This window comes from Sinocyclocheilus rhinocerous, unplaced genomic scaffold (assembly GCF_001515625.1).
Source record: "Sinocyclocheilus rhinocerous isolate Xijiao unplaced genomic scaffold, SAMN03320098_v1.1 scaffold629, whole genome shotgun sequence".
Classification (NCBI taxonomy): Eukaryota; Metazoa; Chordata; class Actinopteri; order Cypriniformes; family Cyprinidae; genus Sinocyclocheilus; species Sinocyclocheilus rhinocerous.
In genome coordinates, this window is record NW_015652278.1 from 330,652 (window position 1) to 353,211 (window position 22,560).

Below are 22,560 nucleotides of genomic sequence, written 5' to 3' on the forward strand. Positions count from 1 at the left end.
TTGTTTTATATTTAATTTGATTACATTAATGTTATAAGTTGAGATTTACAATAAATATTTTAATTGCTACTATGTAAAAGGAATGTTGCTGTAAAAAATTACCTTATTTGTTTAAAGTGTTTGCAAACCAAATGTTATTGCACTTTTGTTCATATAGCAGTACTTTTAAATGGAAAAAGTGCACAATACACTACTTTTGAATGCATTATTGAATCTTGTGCATAATGCGATTAATCGCGATTTTTAAAAAAAATTGTCGTTGCCCAGCACTAATATATATATATATATATATATATAATTAACTTTCAAAGCACAATTTGAGAATATTCGAAAACTCATGATTGAAAGAGTTAACGTTAAACGTCAGTGGGAGGAGAAAACAGGAAGTGGCCAAACCCTTTAACAAAGTCCGATAACTTCACAAAAATACACACGCACCCTTGTGGAACATGACGGGTGTGACTCTCGGCTCCTCTTCATGATCGAGGTGTATGTGCGGGGATGTAAACCAGACTGTCTGTCGATCATCCAAGAATCTTCAGCATCTTCATTCTCAGATGCGCGTGTGATAATCACTGCGGTGGACACGAGTGCAGTGAAAGGTGAGCTGAGTTCATTACTGCGTCTCAAAACATATTGTGCCCCACCTACTGTAGATTCGGAACTATTTAAAGTCGTCATTCGCGTTCCGATTTTGGGGCGCCTGTTACGCAAAAATGCGGTCTAGGTAGGCAACACATTAAGTTTTAAAACACCGGTCTGTATTTGAGCTGATTTGTTTTGTGGGAGCTGCAGTGTGTTTGCGTGAAAATGAAGAATATTAAATGTGTATTTTATGCCTGACAGTAACCGTACTAGAGTTACCGTAACACTGACATTTATTGGCAGAATAGTTGCGGAAAAAGCTCTACGACGTCACAACGAACAATGGACTTGTCCTGAATTGAATATTAGTGTACTGCATACTGCGCAGTATATGCTGCCTATTACTTTTTACGATAAAGAGAAAAGTAGTTTGCTACAGTGTCACATGTTGACATCGAGTAAATAGAGGTATTGTAATACAGTTTGAATTAAAATTCCTTAACTTTTTAAGTGAATCAAGCAGGAGATATTAAAATGTACGGATTCTGATTTGTCTCATATCGAACGCATTGCATTGTCGGACGTCTAACATGCACTCTCTCCAAATGTGCCTGCTTCCCTACTAAATAGTTGGAGACAAAGTACATAAAAAAAGTAGGCGAAGTATCCAGATTAATGAATCCACCAAGATTCTGAAGTGTGCATCCAATAGACTCTTACAGTAACTATCCCACATTAGGCCACAGGAGAGGAGTCATGAATTTACATTTATATTCATCTATTTGGCAGACGCTTTTATCCAAAGCGACCCCGATCCAAAGGGAAACAAAAGCCATTTGTCAAGAAGCCAATAATATTTTTAATATACAGTGCCAGGTTTATTAACTTCCTACCTAGATTAGGAAGCAAGCTAGTGAAAATTTCAGTAAAGCAGTGTAACTGATGCTGTAGGTCACATGACATTGTCAGCATGGCTGATGTAGTACATCTGAATTGCTTTCTTACTACACACATGCATACTATGTGAAACAAACTTCTTTACACAAAGTAGGTTCCTCATTAAATGTAGTACTTACTCATACAGTATGCAGTTTGGGACACAGCTATAGTATTTATCAGTGTGTATACTCCACATTTTTGCAAATGTCATTTAATGGATATAGGAAATCTGCAATTATGCCATTTCAAACATGGCTGAAATTTCTAGTTTATTGCTGGAATGTTTGGCCCGAGTTTCGTTGCTTATACATGCCATGCATTATTTTGATCTAGATAAAAGATTATGATTTAAAAAAATTTAATCAGAAATTTTAAAACGGCTGTCCTTTTAAATTTTTTTTACAGTATTTTTGACAGTCTAAAAAAGACAGACATCAAAAATAAGCACTAAATAGTTGTTTACTAAAATGACTAGAGCTTAATTATTTTCGGTTCCTCATTTGGCAAGATTTTACTGCATCATCATATTAATAATTGTTGGGAACAGCCATGTGATTCACTTCCCTGTGCTCAAAACCAAAGTATATGTAAATAATGTTCACTGCTGAGAAATGCCAGAGAGCTCACCTAGATTTACCGAGTGACCCACTTTATGAGGTGTAACCAAGTATGTTTTTGGGCTGATCAATAGTGATTCAGGACATTAATCATATTCCTGCCAGACATCGATTCAGCACATTTCCTAATTATTAAATACCATTTGTTCCTGATCCTTTATTCTTTGGTTTGGGATTTGGTGTTTGAAAAAAAAAGAAAACTTTCCTGTTTTTGCTTTTTACAATTATTTATGCACACACACACACACACACACACACACATTTAGAATGATTCAGCACATTTCCTAATACCATTTTTTCCTTTCTTCTTTATTCTTGTTCGGTCACGAGGGGTGAAACTCCAAAAACAGTGCAAACTCTCTGTCAAAAGGACAATGACATGGCAGGAAAAAAACTCGCAAGTGTCAGTGGATGTCACACGTGTCTTGCCAATCAATACTGACTGGGGAGACAGTGGAGATTTAGGGCAGTGATGTTATCCACATTGATCGTGACAGAGGAGACATAAATGTAAATAGCACAAATGTGCCATGGATAAAAATGTCACCATTCTCTCCACCTCATGCTTTCATCCCGTTCTCTATTTTTCTGACCTGTCGAGGCAGGCGGGGCCCTCTAATCTAGCTTTATCCTGGATGATGTTATTATGACTTCTTCCCGATTGGGATTCGGTCGCCATGAGGGACAGGAATGTTGACTGGAAGACTTCATAAAGCAGTGAGTTCATTCAGGGTGGAATCTAGATCTCTTGTTCCTCCGGATTGACTCGTTTGGTGTCTCATTAAGAGGGCAGGCTGAGCAGGTTTTGAGTTGTTCACAACACAAATGAGATTAGACAGTCGGCTAATAACAGAGCATCCAACTAACAGTGAGTTTTACAGTTTTTAAATGCTTCTGTGTGGTCTGCGTGCGATTCTACTGAAAACTGACTTCAGAAGTATGATTTTACATTTCTGCTGAAGAGCTTTCTTTCCATTATTACTCCACTGCAGTGCGTAAACTGCGTTTTGAAACCGTTGTGATGTTAGAACTCAAACGTTGCAATCTATCCACCTCCGCTTTGTTTGTTCCTCTCTTTAGAAGCATGGAGGACGTCACTTCACTATTTCTGAAGATTAAGGGCTAAACAACAACAGGAGGCAGGCATGGAGGCAGAAAAAGCCACGATCCACTGCAAACTCTGCCTGACCAACTGTCCTGAACTGGACACCAGCACATTGCAGTCCTGTAACTGTGTGTTCTGTGTGCAGGTAAGAGCATTGCTGAATAAATCGATATTTATCTTTAAAACTGAAGTGTGTCATCATGCGAGTTGCTATTACATACATTACGTTAATACTAGTGATATAGGAAAATCATTTTCTCAAACATCTTGCCATAAGCAGGTGTTTATCTCTAGCTGGGGTCTGGGTTATAAGCACAAGGTTGGTGTCAAAGAAATACAGTAAACAAAGCACAATAGTTTTCAGTCTCGCTGAGGGGGGATTTCTTTCACATGCCGTCGATTAGCCAAATCTAGCCTATTCCTCTGAATCAGATCTTGTGGGTCAGACTTACAATTCATTTGACTTTTTATGGTTTTTAAGCTGAAGTGTGGCATTTTTTAAGTTAAAACATTTTCTCCTATTGTACTGTACTCCAACATTCATTCAACAATTGCTTCCCCTGAAAAGCATAAATATTGCTAATACTATGTCAAAACTATGTTTCATTCTGAACATTGATCATCTTGACTAGGGATATTATAGTTAGGCTAATGAAAACTAAAAGCATAAAAAAACATTTGCGTTAGTTGAAATAAAAGTTAACTGAAATAAAATAAAAAAGCTGATTTTAGTTCAGCTAGTTGCCAAGGCAACATTTCTCATTTTTATTTTACTGGTTGTACTTTCATAACAAAAAAAAAAAAAAAAAAAAAAATTATAAAAAATAAAAAAAACTTTTTAATCGTGAGTTGAGTGAATCGTTACATCCCTACTGGAAACTAAAGCAGGGGTGTCCAAACTCGCTCCTGGAGTTCAGCTCCAAATCAACACCTGCCTGCAAGTGTCTAGTGTGCCTCGTAAGAGCTTGAGTAGTGGTGTGTGTGATTAGGGTTAGAGCTGAACTCTGCAGGACAGCGGGTTGGAGAGCCCTGAACTGAAGCATCAGTTGATTAGATTTGCAGGCTAACTGCTTTTAGATGATCTCACAGCCTTCCTGTCAGTATGCTTGTGTTTCATTTTCAGGTGATTCATTTCTCTAATTTGTTTAATTTGTTTCAAGGGTTGACATGACGCATCGGTTTCGCAGAGACTTTAAAAAGAGTGAAGCTGAGAATAAAATGACAAAACCGAGGCTACAGCAGCGCTTAAAGGAGCAGTAAGTTATAGCAAAATAAAGCGGTTCGTTTAACAGAAAACAACAGTCGGAAGGAAAATGCGTCTGATTTGTTCGACAGGTTTCAGAAAGCCATGGGCGGCACACCCAGCTGGGCAGAAGCCACAGCCAAGAGAAGCATGAAGAAAGGTAATTCTGCCTAAGTTATGGCCAGATGTTTGTTGAGGGATGTCTCTGTTAATTTGAGCTGCAGTAAATATTTTATGCCGTCCGTTTATGGTTGAGTGTTATCATGCTTCAATGAGACCTGTAAGATGTTCGCTCCCTGTTGTTAACCAGTAACTTACAGCATCATAAATGTTTGTATGTTTCTTCAAAGCAGAGCACGAGAGTGAAGATGAGGATGAAAGTGAAGATCTGTTGCGAAGGACGGGTAACTTCATCGGCTCGTCTGACAGCCTGCCGAAGGGAATTATTAAGGTCTGCTGCTCAACATGTGACCAGTGTAGATATGAAAAACATGCTTTTATTGTTCCAAGTGTGTCAGTGAGAGCAACAGACCCTGGAGACCCTGTCTTAAGTCGCTGGGGTATATTTGTAGCAATAGCCAACAATACATTGTATGGGTAAAAATTATTAAAAACTATATAGACATTTTTTAAGAAAAGGCACAAAAAGTAATAAAAATGGCAAAAACAAAATGACTAAGTTTGTAATGAAAATGAAAAATATAAAATATTAACAAAAAACTATGATAGTATCTCGTGATAACATACACAAACACACAAAAAAACCCTCATCCAGGCACATTAAAATTGCTAAAATGTTGTGATTGTAGAACAAGACAAGATCTGTCTAAAACTGTGTGTGTTTGTATATATATATATGTCACAGCTCTGTTTTGTTTGCAGTGTTTAAGGCAGTATGTCCAGCTGGCTATTCGGGGCGGTGCAGGCAGTGCCATCACCTGCCCTGATCCAGCCTGCAAGAACACCGGAACTCTGCTGGACTCTGAGGTACATTTGTCTGTCTCGCTCTCTGTTCTTCTTTCTCAGTCAACAACAGTTTCCAGTTCCGCAGATCACGCTACAAATATTGACTGTGCAAACACTGTTGTTTACACTGACAATATGAAAATCCTTCCACTACCTAACACCTAGGCAGCATTAATTTGATTAGAAATACAGTTAAAGGGGTCATATGATGCTGCTAAAAATAACATTATTTTGTGTATTTGGTGTAATGAAATGTGTTTATGCGGTTTAAAGTATTATTATATGTTAAAGGGTTAGTTCACCCAAAAACGAAAATTAGCCCATGATTTACTCACCCTCAAGGCATCCTAGGTGTATATGACTTTCTTCTTTCAGACGAATCCAGTCGGAGTTATATAAAAAAATGTCTTTGATCTTCCAAGCTTTAGAATGGCACTCAGCAGGTGTTACAGTTCATCAGTCCAAAAGAAGTGAAATTAAGCGCATAGATCCATAGTAAAACGTGTCTCACACGGCTCCAGGGGGGTGAATGAAGGCCTTCTGTAGCGAATCCATGCGTTGTTGTAATAAAAATATACATATTTAAAAACTTATAAACACTTTTCTGTCACTTCCTGTAACTGTCGTACGCGCGTTCATTCCGGGCGGATGACGTAGGACGTATGGGTAGCACATGCGCCGGTGAGAAGTGACGAACACGGAAGCAGAGAGGAGAGAACAAAACAAAACACCGGTCACGAATTAGAAGTACAAAACGAATTTGTGAAGAAAAATGTCGGATTTCGATATAAGCCAAGAGGAGACTGGTTTTCCTTTGCTCCTGTAAACAAACGTTGGTTTTCGCGAGACTAGCATATTCTCACCGGCGCATGCGCTACGCATACGTCCTACGTCATCCGCCCGGAACGGCTTCCGTGTACGACAGTTAGTGCAAGCTACAGAAAAGTGGTTATAACGTTTTAAATATGGATATGTTTCTTACAAGAACGCATCGATTCGCTACAGGAGGTCTTTATTCACCCCTCGGAGCCGTGTGAGGCACTTTTTTATTATGGATGGATTACGCTTTATTGGACTTCTTTTGAACTGTTTAACAGAAACACTCGCCCACTGCCATTATAAAGCTAGGAAGAGCCAGGACAATTTTTAATATAACTCCGATTGGATTCGTCTGAAAGAAGAAAGTCATATACACCTAGGATGCCTTGAGCGTGAGTAAATCATGGGCTAATTTTCATTTTTGGGTGAACTATCCCTTTAAAATGTAAATTATTCCTGTGATGCAAATCTGAATTTTCAGCATCATTACTCCAGTCTTCAGTGTCACATAATCCTTCAGAAATCTTTCTAATATGCTGATGTACTGTTGTGCTGCTTTAATATTTTGTGGAATCTGATGCATTTTTCAGGATTCTTTGTTGAATAGAAAGTTCAAAAGAACAGCATTTATTTGAATTGATTTTTTTCAATTTAATTAATCCTAGCTGAATAAAAGTATTAATTTCTTTAAAAAATGACCCAAAAACTCTGTTAATTTACACTACTGTTCAAAGTAGTGTAAATTAACAGCGTTTTGGAGTTGACTCACAAAAGCAACTCCCTAGCAACCACTCAGATCACCCTAGTGATAAAATTAGTCTCAACCTTAGAAACCTCATAACAATGCCATGGCAAATTAAAATAGAGCAAAAGTGAACACAAAAAGCTTTGATGAAATTTGTATGGGTCTGTTTAGCCTAAATGTTCATTTTGCTTTTGGTTGCCACAGCATTAATCTCAACAAGAACACACTGGCTTTATTTATCACAAATGTTTTTCATCAGTCAAATGTTTCCACAAGTCCCAGTATTATTTTCCCCTCAGTGATACAGTGATATAAATATTACCTGGTGTCATGACTCTGGTCTTTGGAAAACTTTGTTCTGACACTTATGTTTCATGTAAATGCTAAACCGTCTACATGGATTTTTTTTAACTCTTTTGTATTATTTCAGTCTTTTTCTTGTGATTTATAATAAAAATTTCTAATTGTATTATGTAAATGTGTGATAAGCAGGATCATGTACCTACGTCTGGATTTATTTCGCGATGTTGACCAGCTGACAGTACATTATCTCCTACATAAGATCTGATTTGCAAACCTGATGTGCTATTCATGTGCAGTTCTGTAGCTCAAACATGACACATTCCAACATGACCTGAATATGAATTAATATCCTTCTTTGTACAGCTTGCCTTGTTTGCCCCCAGCGATCAGTTTGAGCTCTATCAGCGGCTCCGATTTGAAAGAGGTACGTGCTTGTCCTGCTTCATGTATGTATGTATGTATGCATTAGGGCTGCACGATAAATCGAAATGGAATCGAGATCGCGATTCGACAGAAGCTGCGATTGTCATGTGTATCTTTCAGTGAAGCACGGTTCTGTGATCAGCAGTAAATCTCCATCCAAAGGCCAGAGGGCGCTCTCGCGCTGAAACTCCAAATATGCCTCGCATCGCTGCAGCTGAACAAACAGAAGATTCAACTGCTTTCATTGATTCAACGTGACTAATAAACACACGACTGCGGCAATATACGGTTTATCTGAGTTCTTATTATTATAATTTTCATTAAAATAAAGTATATTTATAATGCTATGCCTTTATCACTGCTTAAATACTATGAAATATGTTGCGTGCCTTATTCTGTGTAAGAAGCCACATCATCTCACAGAAGGATTTATTTCAAACACTCGACTGACGTTATGAAGTGAGTTTGGAGTAAAAATATGTTATTAAATGTGGTATTTTCACATGCTTTCAGATGGAGCAGCATTTACTTCACAGCCGTAGTGCACTGAGAAGCTATGCAAACAGCTGTCATTATCGCGAACGATTTCTTCGATTTCATAATCGCGCAATAAAATCGTCTGCGATTTTGGTTTTTTTTGCGTAACTTGTCAGTGAACTACGGCTATGTGTAGTAAATTCTGCTCCATCTGAAAGCACGTGATGATGATTTCCTGCTGATTACAGAACCGGCATTACTATCAAAATGCGCATGACAATCGCATTCGATTAATCGTGCAGCCCTAGTTGTATTTATGTGCCACTTCCCATAATCACTCATGAAGGATAGTGTTACTGGAACCCTCACTGAAAATCACTGGATATGAAAGGCAGGAACAAACAGTTTTAGATGAGCGTTTGTGAGTTATAAAGAAGCATACTTTTAGGCTTACTAGACTATTTATGTCAGTCAGTGGTTATTGCTGATTTTAGCTATATTGTGTTGTTTCTGTCTCTAGTTTAAAATATAGGCTAGCAATTGAAAATCAACCAAAATTGAGTTATGACAAAAATCAGATCTCTTAGACTATGATCTGTCCTGTGAAACAAAGCGTTTGTTCAGATTAAAAGAAAACCGAGTGTGAAAATTGATTTTAAATCAATATTCGATCAAAAAGCCATTTTCCTCAGTTCAAGCATAATTTTGTAGGAGTACAGACAGTAATTTCACCGCAGCAGCAGCTGCTTGGCACATTAACTTGGCACAACTTGGTACCCAGGTAATTTAATTTAAACACTAAAAATGTAAACTGAAATTTCTTATTATAAAAATAAAAAAATAAAACAAAATATCTTTGGATCGTGGGATATCACAGCAAGAGAAGGATGCATCTTTGCTGTTTTAAAAAAAAAAAAAAAACTGATGAAGGCATCTTAGATATTACTCAAACACTGGATTTAAACATGACTTGATAGCTTGATATAGATGTCTGTCTATACTGTCTGAAAATGCAAACATTTTCAAGTTTCGGACACAAAAATGAGCTTATGGTCAATTGTATATTTTAGAATCAGGAAAGTTATGACTATCAGTTTTTATCCTACGGCTCAAGTGTGAGTGTGCTGCTTCTTCTCTGAGTCACAGTTCATGTTGCTGGTTTGTGTCTGCCAAGGTCCAGCTTAGCGTTTATAGAAGAACCGTAAACAATGAGCTTATTCAGACAGCAGAAGCTGTGGGATTTTCTTCTTCCACTGCCTCTGTCTGCATTTGAACTGCTCCGAGTCCCAACATGCTAGGAATCGTCTAGACTGTCTGTGGTGTCAAGTAAACTGTGACGTTAGTATTCACAGAAGTCTTCCTGAGACTGTTAACAGTAAACCTCAATGAAAAATTGTCAATGAGGAAGTGAAATTTGCAAGCAAATGAATTGGCTTTGCCACATCTTTTTTTTTTTTTCAAGCTTCGAATGTTTTTTTCACCTCAGTCTTTCTTTCGGTTTCTTTCAGGAGTTCAGTTAGACCCCAGTAAGGCTTGGTGTCCCAAGCTGGACTGCCAGGCCGTGTGCAGTGTGACACCTGGAACCGAAGGCAAACCGGTTCCTGTGCCCTGCCCCACGTGCCATGATGTCTTCTGCTGCGGCTGCAGAAGCCCCTGGATAGATGGTCACTCCTGCTCCCAGTACCATCCACTGATGGTACCATCAGCAGACAGGTCAGTGTGACCGATTTACCACTGAACAAACAACTGTTGTTTAAAAAGCCCTCTAAACGTGCTCTGTGTATCGTCTCTGCAGTGAACTGAGCAGCACTGATACTGATGCAGCCATTAAACAGTGTCCAGTGTGTGGCGTCTACATAGAGCGCAATCAGGGCTGTGCGCAGATGCTCTGCAAGAGCTGCAAACACACGTTCTGCTGGTACTGCCTTCAGAATCTGGATGTAAGTGATTCTAGGGCTTTACAATTGTTCTGCCACCAACACAAATAATTTTGGACACTACGACACTAGACATACCATGGTATTACAATCATACCATGGTTTGTACTGTGAATGATTAAATCACAGTATCACATTAATGTATATTTTTTGGACATAGTACCACGATTAAATCATGATATTAGAAGCAGTACAGATTGCACATGTTCTATGGGAACACCTTGTTTTTTGGACATGACATTGTAAATGTATAATAATAATAATAATAATAGTTATTATTATTATTATTACTACAATAATTTAAAATTAAAACACATTTTAATTTTATAATTAAAAATGAAAACAAATAAAGTATCTATTATATGAATAATAAAAGATAAATATTTTATTAAAATTAAATTGTATTCTACTACTACTACTACTACTACTAATACAATTCAATTATTTTTCTATTAATTCAATTTTAATATAATATTAATTTTCAATATTAGTAATAACAACAACAACAATTTTCAATTTTAATCATTTATTTATTATTATTATTTCAAATTAAAACATTTATTTTTACAATTGAAAATGAAAATTAATCAAATATAAGTATCTATTGATAATAATAATAAAAATAATAAAATAATATATTTAAATATTTTATTAAATTTCTGTAATAATAATAATAATATATATATATAAATTATTAATTAAATTTTAATATAATATTATTATTTTTTATTTTATTTTATCATTACATTTTTTTTTTTTTTTTTATCATTATTATTGTTGTTGTTGTGTTATTATACACACATTTACTATATCTTTCTTTGTGACATTTATTATTTTCAAGCCTTTTTGGATAAAAAATGTCCCTACATTACAGGGCGATATATTTCTGAGACATTACGATAAAGGACCATGCCGAAACAAGCTGGGACACTCCAGAGCTTCTGTCATGTGGAACAGGACACAGGTTAGCTGGAATGCCAATTTGCATTGTTTTTCATTATGTCAGACATTTACCAATTTCCAAATGACTTTGATGTCTAGTTTTAGAAAGCACCAGTTTTTGTATGATTTTTGCTGCTTTTTCAGTTGACTCGTTTTTATCAGCAAAATTAGACTGTTACTATCATGAAGTTAGATGAAAACTACTCACATGCAGTAAGATCCTGGTTGACTTTCTGCTCTTTTGTGTTGTTGTGATGTTCAGGTGGTCGGTATACTGGTGGGCGTCAGCATCATCGTGCTAGTGACGTCACCACTGCTGCTGCTGGCCTCTCCCTGCATCCTGTGCTGCGTGTGCAAACCCTGCCAGGCCAAGAAGACCAAGAAAAAGAAGAAAGACAAGAAGCCATCAGATTCCACCACATAGGAGAACTCTTAATAATCAATATGTGTTGCATCCTCCACGTGCCAATCCTCAGTCTCGCTAGCCAGGTGCACAAGTGCCTCATTCTCAGTGCCTGGTAAATTCGGTGGATTTATTTTGCCTTCAGGTGCAATGGTATGGGAAAAAGAAGCATGTTGTTTATTGAGTAAACAACATCTGTAAAGGAATGGCCCTTTCTCCACCAAGCCAAAACATTCGTTCATGTGTACTATAGAGGCTACATTATAAAAATATTCATGAACCGTAGCAATGGGCTAAACTCTTTTTGTTTCCATGTAGCGTTCCAGACCAAAGGCCCTGCTGTTTTTTCTTGTGTACTATAATGTGTAAATACTGTATTTATGAGTCTGGGTACTGTCCTGTTCTTTTTAAATTTGTTGATTTTTCTGCATCAGATATTTTATAACTTCATTACAATAAACTAAACACCTGAGCAGTGAAAGTGACTAGTTTCTATTTGTCCTCATGTTAAATGGTTAGAAAATGTAACATTTTAGTAGCATTAACATAAACATTTCAAGTTACACACACGGTCATAGTTAACAATAGAGGCTGTTTTTCCTCTCTTAGACATTTCAGTGCGATTATTTTTGTTTCAGGGCTCATACTCTAGTAAAACAGCATGAAAAGGAAGCATTTCTCACACAGAAAACAGCTGTTGTATTGCACTGGATTTCATAACCAGCTGGGGAAATTTACAGCTTTAAGTTTCTGCTTAATAGTGAATATTCCTGGTTGTTAAAACTTGTTCCTGTTTACTAAACTTTTTAAATATTTAAATGTATAATACGTTCATTTTTTTTTATTTGAGGTCTAGTTAACTTTTCAAATGTCTCTTGAAGACAGGAAAAGGTGTTTGTTAGTCTGAAATGCTGCCGTTATTGAGAAATTATTGGTTAAAGAGAGAGAGACACCGTGTGGTTACAGGTTGAACTGCAGACATTGATTTGTTTCTAATTTACAAAACAAGAATTATTCAAAGTATGTAAGAGAAACATGAGTTTTAAAGAATGCTGGATATTTAAAAAAATCCACAGGGTTTAACTAAAATGTTTGAACTATGTTTTCTTTTCTTTTTTTAAGTTACAGTAATACCATGTAGCAGGTGAACACCATGGTATACAAGTTAATCATTCAGTGCCATTGTATATATGTATATTTAGAAATAAATAAATACATACATACAACCACAACACTTTTTGTAAGGAATGAAGCCACTTCTAATGAAGCCACATGCATTATTAAAGTCAGATGCAAAAATGGTCAAATAATTTGCCAAGCTCTTTTTAATGTTGTAATAGAAATGTATTACATCAAGCTCCTCTAATGTTTAAAACCTGATATATACCAACTGTTTGAATACACACGATCATAATACTCAAATGCACTTTTTTTTTTAAAATAAAAAATAATTTGATTTCTCAGTGAGAAATTCTCACCACCTTATTAAAGCATGCAGATTCTTTTGGTATATACCAACTGTTTGAATACACACGATCATAATACTCAAATGCACTTTTTCTTTTTTAAATAAAAAATAATTTGATTTCTCAGTGAGAAATTCTCACCACCTTATTAAAGCATGCAGATTCTTTTGAGCAACAAAATGTGTCCCTCCTGCTGTAGAGCTGCTATACTATGGCTACACTACACTAGTGTTCCTGTGGCTCAGTGGTAGAGCATTGTGTTAGCAGTGCAAAAGGTCGTGGGTTCAATTATCCGAGAGAGTACACATACTGGTAAAAAATGTGTAACCTGAATGCACTGTTAAGTTGCTTTGGATAAAAGCGTCTGCTAAATGCATAAATTATTATGGCTTCCAAACATCCTCAGAGAACATTCAGAGTGTCAATGAGTAATTAGGATTGTGAGAGCATCTTCTTGACGACACACTCCACTGTGAAGAAGACCCAATGAAAAGGCCAAACTCATTCAAACACAGACGGTTGAGATACACAGCTGGCCAGAATCTCACATGATTGCAGTCATTAGACGGGGGCGGAACTGTCCTTTGCAAGGAGTTCAAAATAAATACTGTGTTTATGAAATTTTGGGGTGAAAATTTCTTGAAATCATGTCCATGTAATTTCACCCTGAAATTATTATTTTTTTTCATAAAGACAAAGAAGTCTATTTTAGATTTTTTTTTATTACTGTCATTACTTTTAATGCGTCCAGAGTTTTTTTTTATATTTAAAATTTCATTCTTTTCAATGTTGATTATCATTAGATTAGATTTGCTATATTATTCATTTAAATAATCATAAATGAAAGGTAATACAACAAAATGTACATACACAACTCTGCAAGCATGCCTTTGGCGAAAACCTAAAAACAAGGTGTTCTTTTATCATCATGACATCATGCCATAAGCTCTCATTTTACATAGTGTCGTTAGTTTTTATTAGTCATCATGAGTTAAATTGAGTTTTCTGGTCTTCCTTGTTTACCTCAGTGTGTGATCTTGCGTAGATTAAGTATGCTACACTTAGCACAGGATCAGTTTTTTGACGATGACACTATATGCTTTTGCCAGAAATACTTTAATAAATGTGTCTACTCTGTTCTCCATGTATACCAACACTTGGCCTGGAATCATGAAAGTGTTTTATCATTTTATTATTTATTTAATGTTATTTCTGTGCCACACACACCTTGTTATTTTTAAACTCTGCCTTTTAGTTTAACCTGGAATTCTTTTTTTTCGGAGATGTTTTTTTTTTCAATGTACAAAATAACATTATATGATATAATAATTACATTATTATTTAATTATTTATTATTAATTATATAAAGCATTTAATTATTTATTCTCCCCAATGTATAGGCATAAATGTATTTTTGCCTTTTTTAAAACAACGTGCACTTACTTTTAGGACTATTTTACTCGTAACATCTGCCAAACGCAACCTCTCAGTGACATCACATCATACTGCAGTCCATTCGCCAACCAGCAGCCTTGGTTTGGCCAATGGCCAGATAGCGTGAGCTCTGCTCACCGAATACTCGCTTCTGGTTGGTTCGTTCTAAAGAGAGGAGGCGGGACGCTGCTGTCTACAAACTGCAAGAGGATCCGCGCCCTCATTATCATAAATTATTCAGCATCACCTAGAAGCGTCGCACCAGCTCGAGGTGCACTCATGTGCTGGATATATTATACCTACTTTTTATTTATGATTATTTATAATAAGAGGCTTTTCACTGAATTCATGACCTAAATTATTTAGAAAAACGGATATTTTTTCCACAGTTTTTGTGTGGAACAATAGGCTAACTCAAAAGTCTGATCACCTATGCCTGTCTTTTGAGACTGTTGTTGATATTTTTGAACGTCATAAAGCTGTCTTATTATTTTCTCTTTTTTTGTTTTGATATTTGAACTGATTTTCGACATGTGGACCTTTCTTGGAATTGCAAGTTTTACATATATCTATAAGAAATGCGATGCTCTGGTGAGCTACGCGCCCAGAGAGCTGATAGTGGCCGCGGTGCTGTGCGTGTCCGTGGGTCTGATTGTCACGTGTCTCGGCTTTCGCGGACAGACGCTCAAAGCGCCTCAATTTGTCCAGATGCCTCTCAACCTCTTGACTTCATTTCCTCCGACCAAAAAACTCTTCTCCAAGTCCAGTACAGACAGTTGTAGTCGCACTTCTACGAAGGTGAGATAGTGTTTTTGTCTTTGTTTTAATTTTTTTATTGTATTATTATTTTTTCTATACAGTTATTTATATATTTTCTATTTAGTTTCCATGTATACTATTTTAAGCTGTTAAAATGATCACTGGAAATATTTCACCACTAATAATGAGTCATTTTTCTTTCTTTCTTTCTTACTGTATTTTCAGTAGTAGTAGCAGTAATAAGCTACTACTAAATATTGTAGAAACTTAATTTTCTGTAAATCTGCTTTGCAACGATTTGTATAGTAAAAAGCGCTATACAGATAAACTTGAATTGAATTGTCGAGTTTGGTAGATGAGAAACATATTACAGATTATTATTTTATTTTTTGAAACATAAAAATCCCGTACATTTATTCTTATTACATTATAATAAGCTACATCAAGAGGTCCATAGAGAATGTAAAACAGTGTTATTTTTTCATTAAGTGTTATTTGTATCCGTGAGATACTATTATAGTTTTTATTAATAATTTGAATTAGTTTTTATTTCATGTTTTCATTTTAATTTGAAACTGTTAATTTTGTGCGTATTTGTCAATATTATTATTATTATTATTATTTAATATGTCTATACAGTTTTAGTTGTTGTTATTTTACCTCAAGTTATTTTGTTGTTATTTTAAATCCCAATGCAAATGTTTCCTTAGCAAATGGCTGAAATAAAATAAGTTTAGGTTTTTGTATATTTTATTTAATTTCAGTTAACGTTTATTTTAAGTAACAAAAATATATATTTTTTTATGGTTTAAGTTTTAGTTAACTATTACCATGATGTAAAACATAAAATGTATTTTTTGTCTTTTTAATTACATTTCTAACTATTATTTTTTCAGAAAACAAATATTATTTAAAAAAAAGTTATATTATTAGAATACTCACTTTTCTTTCTTCACTCTTTCTAACTAGAGAGATGTAAAGCGAAAGAGGGCGACAGACAGTCAGTCTAGTCAGGCAGAGGATCCAGAGGTCATCATAGTGGGCGCTGGTGTGCTGGGGTCAGCCATGGCCTCCGTTCTGGCCCGAGACGGCCGGAGGGTCACAGTGGTGGAGAGGGACATGAGAGAACCAGATCGGATAGTGGGAGAACTTCTTCAGCCGGGAGGATATCGGGCACTCAAAGAACTCGGGCTGGAGGGTACACATATCCTGTTTATAGTTACAGTACACTTCACCTGATCTTTCTATTAAAGGGGTCATAGGATGCTACATGCAGTTTTACAAGTTGTTTGAACTGAAATGTGTGTTGGCAAGAGAGGGGCGGGTCAGCATAGCTCATTAACATTTAAAGGAAAATGCTACAAAAATGGCTTGATCTGAAAAGAGCTGATTTTGACAGGGTAAAAAAGGTGTTTTTTTTACACTACCATTGAGAAAATTTAACCAAACTATGTTACAGACTTTTCATTAAGACCCTAAAGAATCATATCAACTTGTGGAAAATGGGCATCCTATGACCCGTTTAAATGCATGCTTGTTCAAATCCTCCTAGCATATTTTTACATATTTTTCAATATCTAATAAATAGACCAAATGTGCTTTTATTGCATAGATCTGTAATATCTAAATTCACATAAATTAAATTGCACTTTTCAGCTTTGCGTTTTATATTCACAAACTCTTTGTCTTCTTTCAGATGCTGTTGAAGGTCTGGACGCCCATGTGGTGAATGGTTATGTAATCCATGACCTGGAGAGTCGAACGGAGGTGGAGATCCCGTATCCCCAGCAGGAGAGCAGCATTCAGAGTGGACGTGCTTTCCATCATGGACGCTTCATCATGGGACTGCGTCGAGCTGCTCTCGCTGAGCCCAAGTAAATACCTGACGCAATTTGTAATATATGAATATAATGCTGATGATGACTGTTGTGCTTATCATTACTTCTGTTTTTCAGAAAAATTCTGATTCTAATTAGAAAGTGTGTGAACTAGCTGTTTAAAACCAATATATAAAACCACTGCTAGAGAAAACATTTGACTGTAGATTTCATAAATGGTGAGATTATACAGTACCTACAGGCTTAGGTAGATTTTCTTTAGGTATTAGTTGGTGCACTTTTGTGTCTCATTAGTGATGGATTTGGAGACTGATGGATCTAATATCATGTCATATTTGCACAGTGTGAAGTTTGAGGAGGGAACGGTGACCAGCCTGGAGGAAGAAGATGGTTGTGTGACAGGAATTCAGTATAAGGAGAAGGATTCAGGGATGATCAAGGTAATGACACACTGACACTTGCTTGTAATATTTGTAAAAGGATGCTTATGGTTGTATATAGATTTGCTTTTCCATGCTGCAATTTTACTCTCTCTCTCTCTCTCTCAGGAGATCCATGCTCCCCTCACTGTAGTTGCAGACGGATGTTTCTCCAAGTTCCGTAAGAATCTGATTTCTGGGAAAGCTAAAGTGTCTTCTCATTTTGTTGGATGCATAATGAAGGTAAACAAAAGTTGACGGTTGCATTTCTCTGTTAAAAATGCCCCAAAACACAATGATTGATTGTGTTATGATGCTCTCTTCCAGGACTCTCCTCAATTCAAACCCAACCATGCAGAGCTGGTTCTAGCTAATCCCAGTCCAGTGTTGATCTATCAGATCTCCTCCAATGAAACTCGGGTTCTGGTGGACATCAGAGGAGAGATGCCTCGAGACCTTATGCGGTACATGATGGAAAAAATCTACCCACAACTACCAGGTATCAGATTTAGACTTTAAAATAACCAAATTGCTAATACGAGTCTTTTTTTTTTAAAGACACAGATTTTTGAAATACTTCTTATTTCAGTTGTATTTCTGTACAGATGACAACAATGCAATTTAGGCATTTAGATGACAGAATGCTCACAAATATGTGTATTTTGCTTAAACAGAGCACTTAAAGGAGCCGTTCATGTTGGCACTGCAGAATGATCGCTTGAGAACAATGCCGGCCAGCTTCCTGCCACCCGCACCAGTCAATAAACAAGGCAAGCCTGGTTTATTAAATACTTAACCCAAACTTTTAAATCTGTATCTTGTTTTCCACAAAGTTATTAAGCAGCACAACTATTTTCAGCATTGATAATAATAAGAAATGTTTCTTGAGAAGCAAATCAGCACATTAGAATGTTTTCTGAAATATCATGTGACACTGAAGACTGGAGTGATGAATGATGCTGAAAATTCAGCTTTGGAACACAGGAATAAATTACATTTTAAAATATATTAAAATAGAAAACAGCCATTTTAAATTATAATAATATTGGATAATATTACTGTTTTTACTGTATGTCTGATCAAATAAATGCAGCCTTGGTGAGCATAAGAGACTTAATTAGAAAATTACTGGTCAAATGTTGGAATAATTAAGTTTTAAGGCATGACAACTCTAAAATGTGGATGTTACATTAAAGTGGAACAGTTAAATTAAGCATTGGATCTCATAACATAATTTTTTACAACCCTAAATATACTGACAAGATGCACAGAGTGAAAAGGTGCAGCTTTATGTGTTGCAAGTGTTGACCCACCTGTCCTCCATCAGGGGTTCTGCTGTTAGGCGATGCGTATAACATGCGTCATCCTCTGACCGGCGGCGGCATGAGTGTGGTGCTGAATGACATCCACATCTGGAGAGACCTGCTCAAGAACATCCCTGATCTCTATGACAATACAGCTGTGCTCCAGGTAACATCTGCAGTTACAATGGTCAGAGTGTGGAAAATTAGATACCTTTCTAGTGCTTATCTTCACTGCACATTAAACATAAAACAACAACATACTGTATATCAACTTGGCTGCAAAACTTAGTGAGTTGCCTACATACTGTAAGTAGCATAAGATGTGCAATAAAATATTTTTTATTGATAAATGTATTTGTGGTTTATGTATACATTTATGCTTATTAGATTAGGCATAACAATACACTCTTAAAAGGTTCCAAAAGGTTTGTTTTTTTCTCACAGAAGAACCATTTTTGTGCCTCTGAAGAATCTGTCAGTGAACAGTTCTTAAAGTGCCCCTATTATGGGTAATGAAATGTTCATATTTTGGTTTTGGGAGTCCCCAACAACAGGTTGACACGCATGCAAGGTCAAAAAACACTTTTGTTGTCTTATAATATGCATTTATTTTTACCTTATTTGCTCAACAACTCCCAAACGATTCACTCAACGATTCATTTTTCCAAACCCCTCCTTTGCGTGACGCTAATCTGCGGTGATTGGTCCGATTGGTCTCATTTTCATTTCATCATGCCTGTAATGCCTAATAAGCAGCGTTTGTGAGCGCAGTGCTGTTTTGTTTACAGCGTTACCGGGGAAACCGCTATTTTTACCGGCATCTAGTGGCAAAGAATGAACTAGCATTTTCATTCAGACAAACGCGAAAAGACCAACAAGTGGGCGGGCAATATGCTAATGTTTCATGTTGACATCAACATGAAACGGCTTGGGATTCGTTTTAAAAACGACTCGATTCAATGATTCAGAGTCGACTCTTTCTTTTGAGAGACAGTAACTTTATACACGGTGCACTTTCAGATTTAAAACTTTGCAGGATGTTTTCATTCACTTAGAGCTGTGTTACAAACTGCATGAAAGCTAATTTTCAAAAATCCATGATAGGGGCACATTAAAAGATTTTTTAATAATCTCAAGAACATTTTTATATTATAAAGAACCTTTTGTGTATTTAAGGTTGCATGGATTTTAAACGTTCTTCATGGAACCATCAAAGCTAATAAAGAAGCTTTGGAAGTAGAGAAATGCATTTGTAGACAGTACGGCACCTCAACAGGTTTTGGAACAGATTGCATTGGATGAATGTTTAAATGCCACTGTGATCATCATAGTGGATCTGAGAAACGGAAATGTGCAATGAAGACTCTGTTGCTGTTGTCAGGCAAAGAAGAAATTCCACTGGGAACGGAAATCATCTCATTCGTTTGTGGTGAACGTTTTAGCTCAAGCTCTGTATGAACTGTTTGCAGCGACCGACAGTAAGTGACAAAACACTTTCTTAAATATTTCTGTTGCACAGTTTTAAAAATCATAAAGTATCTCATTATATCTAACATCTGTTTATTTTCAGATTCACTGCATCAGTTGAGAAAAGCCTGTTTCCACTATTTCAAGCTTGGCGGAGAATGCATCAATGGACCGATCGGCCTTCTGTCCGTGTAAGTATTCACAAAGAATCTGCCACTGAGAAACATCAGTGTGCTCCTCAAATCAGACGTCTTCCACTGGTTTTTGCAGATATCTGAGATCTTCTCACACCACTAATCTGTTTTTGTTTCCTCAGATTGTCGCCGAAACCCTTTACTCTGATCGGTCACTTTTCCGCTGTGGCATTATACGGCATATACTTCAGCTTCAGATCTGAATCCTGGCTCACGATACCACGAGCGCTGGTCAACAGCATAGCCATCCTGTACAGAGCCTGTGCCGTCATGTTTCCTCTTATTTACTCTGAGTTACAGTACCTGATTTACTAGGAAGGAACTTCTTTCAAACTGAAAAAGAAACCGATTTCTTCAGTCGTTGAACGTGACACATCTATCACATCCGTTGGCTTCATCTGAGTGCCTAATTTTTTGGGAATAAGGGATTCATGTCAGACACTGCACAAGGAACAAGTCTCAGATGAGGAAATGCATATGGTGTCTGATATTAATAGACAAAGACCCTGCCTTATATTTTCATACACTAAGTGCTAATGATGTAGTGAAATTGGCCTTAACCTGCAATTAAATGAGGGAAAATCCTGTGCTTGTTTTTCAAGTCAACATGAAACCGCATTTACAAACTATTTCTTATGCAGTACATTAAGTAAATCTGGTCAGTTTTAATTTCTTGTTGATGTTTTTGTTCAGTCAGAAATGTGTTTTTACTACATTTCTGAGTGCAAAATAAGTTAATTCATAAAGATTAAACCACTAGGCTGCTTAAGTTGTAAAATTGTGTATATATTTGAGCTGTTTTCAAGACACTAAGGACAATCAATGGGACTGCATCTCATTTGTAACTGAAGCACTTGATTTCCTCACGTGCCTTGCTTTATTGCGGTTTCAGACTTTAAAAAAAAAAATTTGTGTCCATTTATCACGATTTTCACATGGGGCCTTCCATTATCATTTTTACCTTTCTCTGTTGTTTTCAAGTCAACATTTAGTGCAGTCTAAAAATGATATGAGCAATGAAAGTATAGAGTAAAATCATGTGGATATTTACTGAAAAGAGGACAAAAGCTTTAATGTGAAGAATAATTTAACCATGAGTTTGAGGTTCTGTGTTTATAGTATTTCTGGCTGTGTATGCAGCCACTCTATGGATCGTTCTTTCATATAATTCGTCCTCTTTGATTTAAAAAAAAAAAATATATATATATTTGGAGTCAAATATAGTTTGAAATAGTATAACAGATTGGAATGATCCAGTAACATTTGAAAACCTTTTCTAAAGGCTTTGTATTTTAAAATCTATCATTCTTTTATAATTGGACAGAGGTTTGTGGAATAAATAACTGCATTTTGTGCAAATTATCATACGTCCACCAGATGACGCCCTTGCACCAGCAGGATGAAAATAGCGTCACTCTGATCATATAAACAAAATAAAAAGATTAAACATGATTCTACATCTTCTTCAGTGCTACAGTTGCATAGTTCTCGATATTGTCAATGAGTGAAACGGTAATGGCAACCGGCCATAACAGCCTCAAAACCAATGACCTCTATATAATCTAATCTAATATCTATTATAGATCAGTGCTAAAAACCCTTCCTACAAGCACTGCCCCTCCTAATTTTGACAATCCTGTCAATCACCCATCATAATCATCATAACAAATGTTGGAGTACCCCAGGGTTGCGTCAGTTCTGCCATCCTTTTCACCTTGTATACAGATGCCTGTCGAACTGACATGTTAAATCAGTATATTTTAAAGTATTCTGATGACACTGTTTTAATATCTGTGTTTAATGACGGGGACAGTCCTGGGTTTCATCAACAGGGTGTGACTAAATTAGTAGAGTGGTGTGAGAACAATGATCTTGTTATTAATATAAGTAAAACAGAAGAGATTATATTTGGGTCTACATCTGATACTTATATAACGCCTGTTTTTATTCATAATGGAAAAATCAGACAGGTTAAAACATACAAGTATTTAGGAGTGATGATTGACGATATGTTATCATGGAAAGATCATATTGATGCTCTCTGTAAAAGAACAAAGCAGAGAATCTACTTTCTTCGTCGTCTTAGGTCATTCGGAGTAAGAAGGCAGATTCTTCTGTTGTTCTTTATGTCTGTGATAATGAGTGTACTGCAATACTGCAACTCCATTTGGTATA

The 22,560-nt window shown here is 36.2% G+C and overlaps 2 protein-coding genes across 4 annotated transcripts in view; both read left to right on the plus strand.

Moving 5' to 3' along the window:
* LOC107714339 (E3 ubiquitin-protein ligase RNF144B-like) overlaps positions 1-11,985 on the plus strand; it is a 13,471-nt gene extending 1,486 nt beyond the window's left edge. Inside the window, exons 1-8 of one of the 3 annotated variants that reach the window (XM_016520155.1) lie at positions 398-602; positions 3,222-3,391; positions 5,372-5,476; positions 7,686-7,746; positions 9,731-9,935; positions 10,018-10,162; positions 11,034-11,123; positions 11,364-11,985. In XM_016520155.1, the coding sequence (XP_016375641.1) occupies positions 3,287-3,391; positions 5,372-5,476; positions 7,686-7,746; positions 9,731-9,935; positions 10,018-10,162; positions 11,034-11,123; positions 11,364-11,525 (873 nt within the window). In that variant the 5' untranslated portion in view covers positions 398-602; positions 3,222-3,286 and the 3' untranslated portion in view covers positions 11,526-11,985. Of the gene's footprint in view, positions 1-397; positions 603-2,793; positions 3,010-3,221; positions 3,392-5,371; positions 5,477-7,685; positions 7,747-9,730; positions 9,936-10,017; positions 10,163-11,033; positions 11,124-11,363 lie in introns of those variants that run through there. The other 2 variants (XM_016520157.1, XM_016520156.1) reach the window with 2 other exon arrangements.
* A 2,673-nt stretch (positions 11,986-14,658) lies between these two features.
* Positions 14,659-22,165, plus strand: sqlea (squalene epoxidase a). The gene is made up of 11 exons (XM_016520160.1): positions 14,659-15,202; positions 16,133-16,361; positions 16,860-17,037; positions 17,345-17,441; positions 17,550-17,663; positions 17,748-17,919; positions 18,095-18,190; positions 18,748-18,890; positions 20,106-20,202; positions 20,295-20,382; positions 20,508-22,165. The coding sequence occupies exons 1-11, from the start codon at positions 14,936-14,938 to the stop codon at positions 20,698-20,700; spliced, it is 1,674 nt and encodes a 557-aa protein (XP_016375646.1). The 5' UTR covers positions 14,659-14,935; the 3' UTR covers positions 20,701-22,165.
* The last annotated feature ends 395 nt before the right edge of the window (positions 22,166-22,560 follow it).

Bases quoted from the DNA above. Each gene is read 5' to 3' on its own strand.
- sqlea (XM_016520160.1), top strand. From the start codon at position 14,936: ATGTGGACCTTTCTTGGAATTGCAAGTTTTACATATATCTATAAGAAA. The intron at 17,664-17,747 runs GTAAACAAAAGT...GCTCTCTTCCAG, and splicing joins TTGTTGGATGCATAATGAAG to GACTCTCCTCAATTCAAACC. The intron at 17,920-18,094 runs GTATCAGATTTA...TTGCTTAAACAG, and splicing joins AATCTACCCACAACTACCAG to AGCACTTAAAGGAGCCGTTC.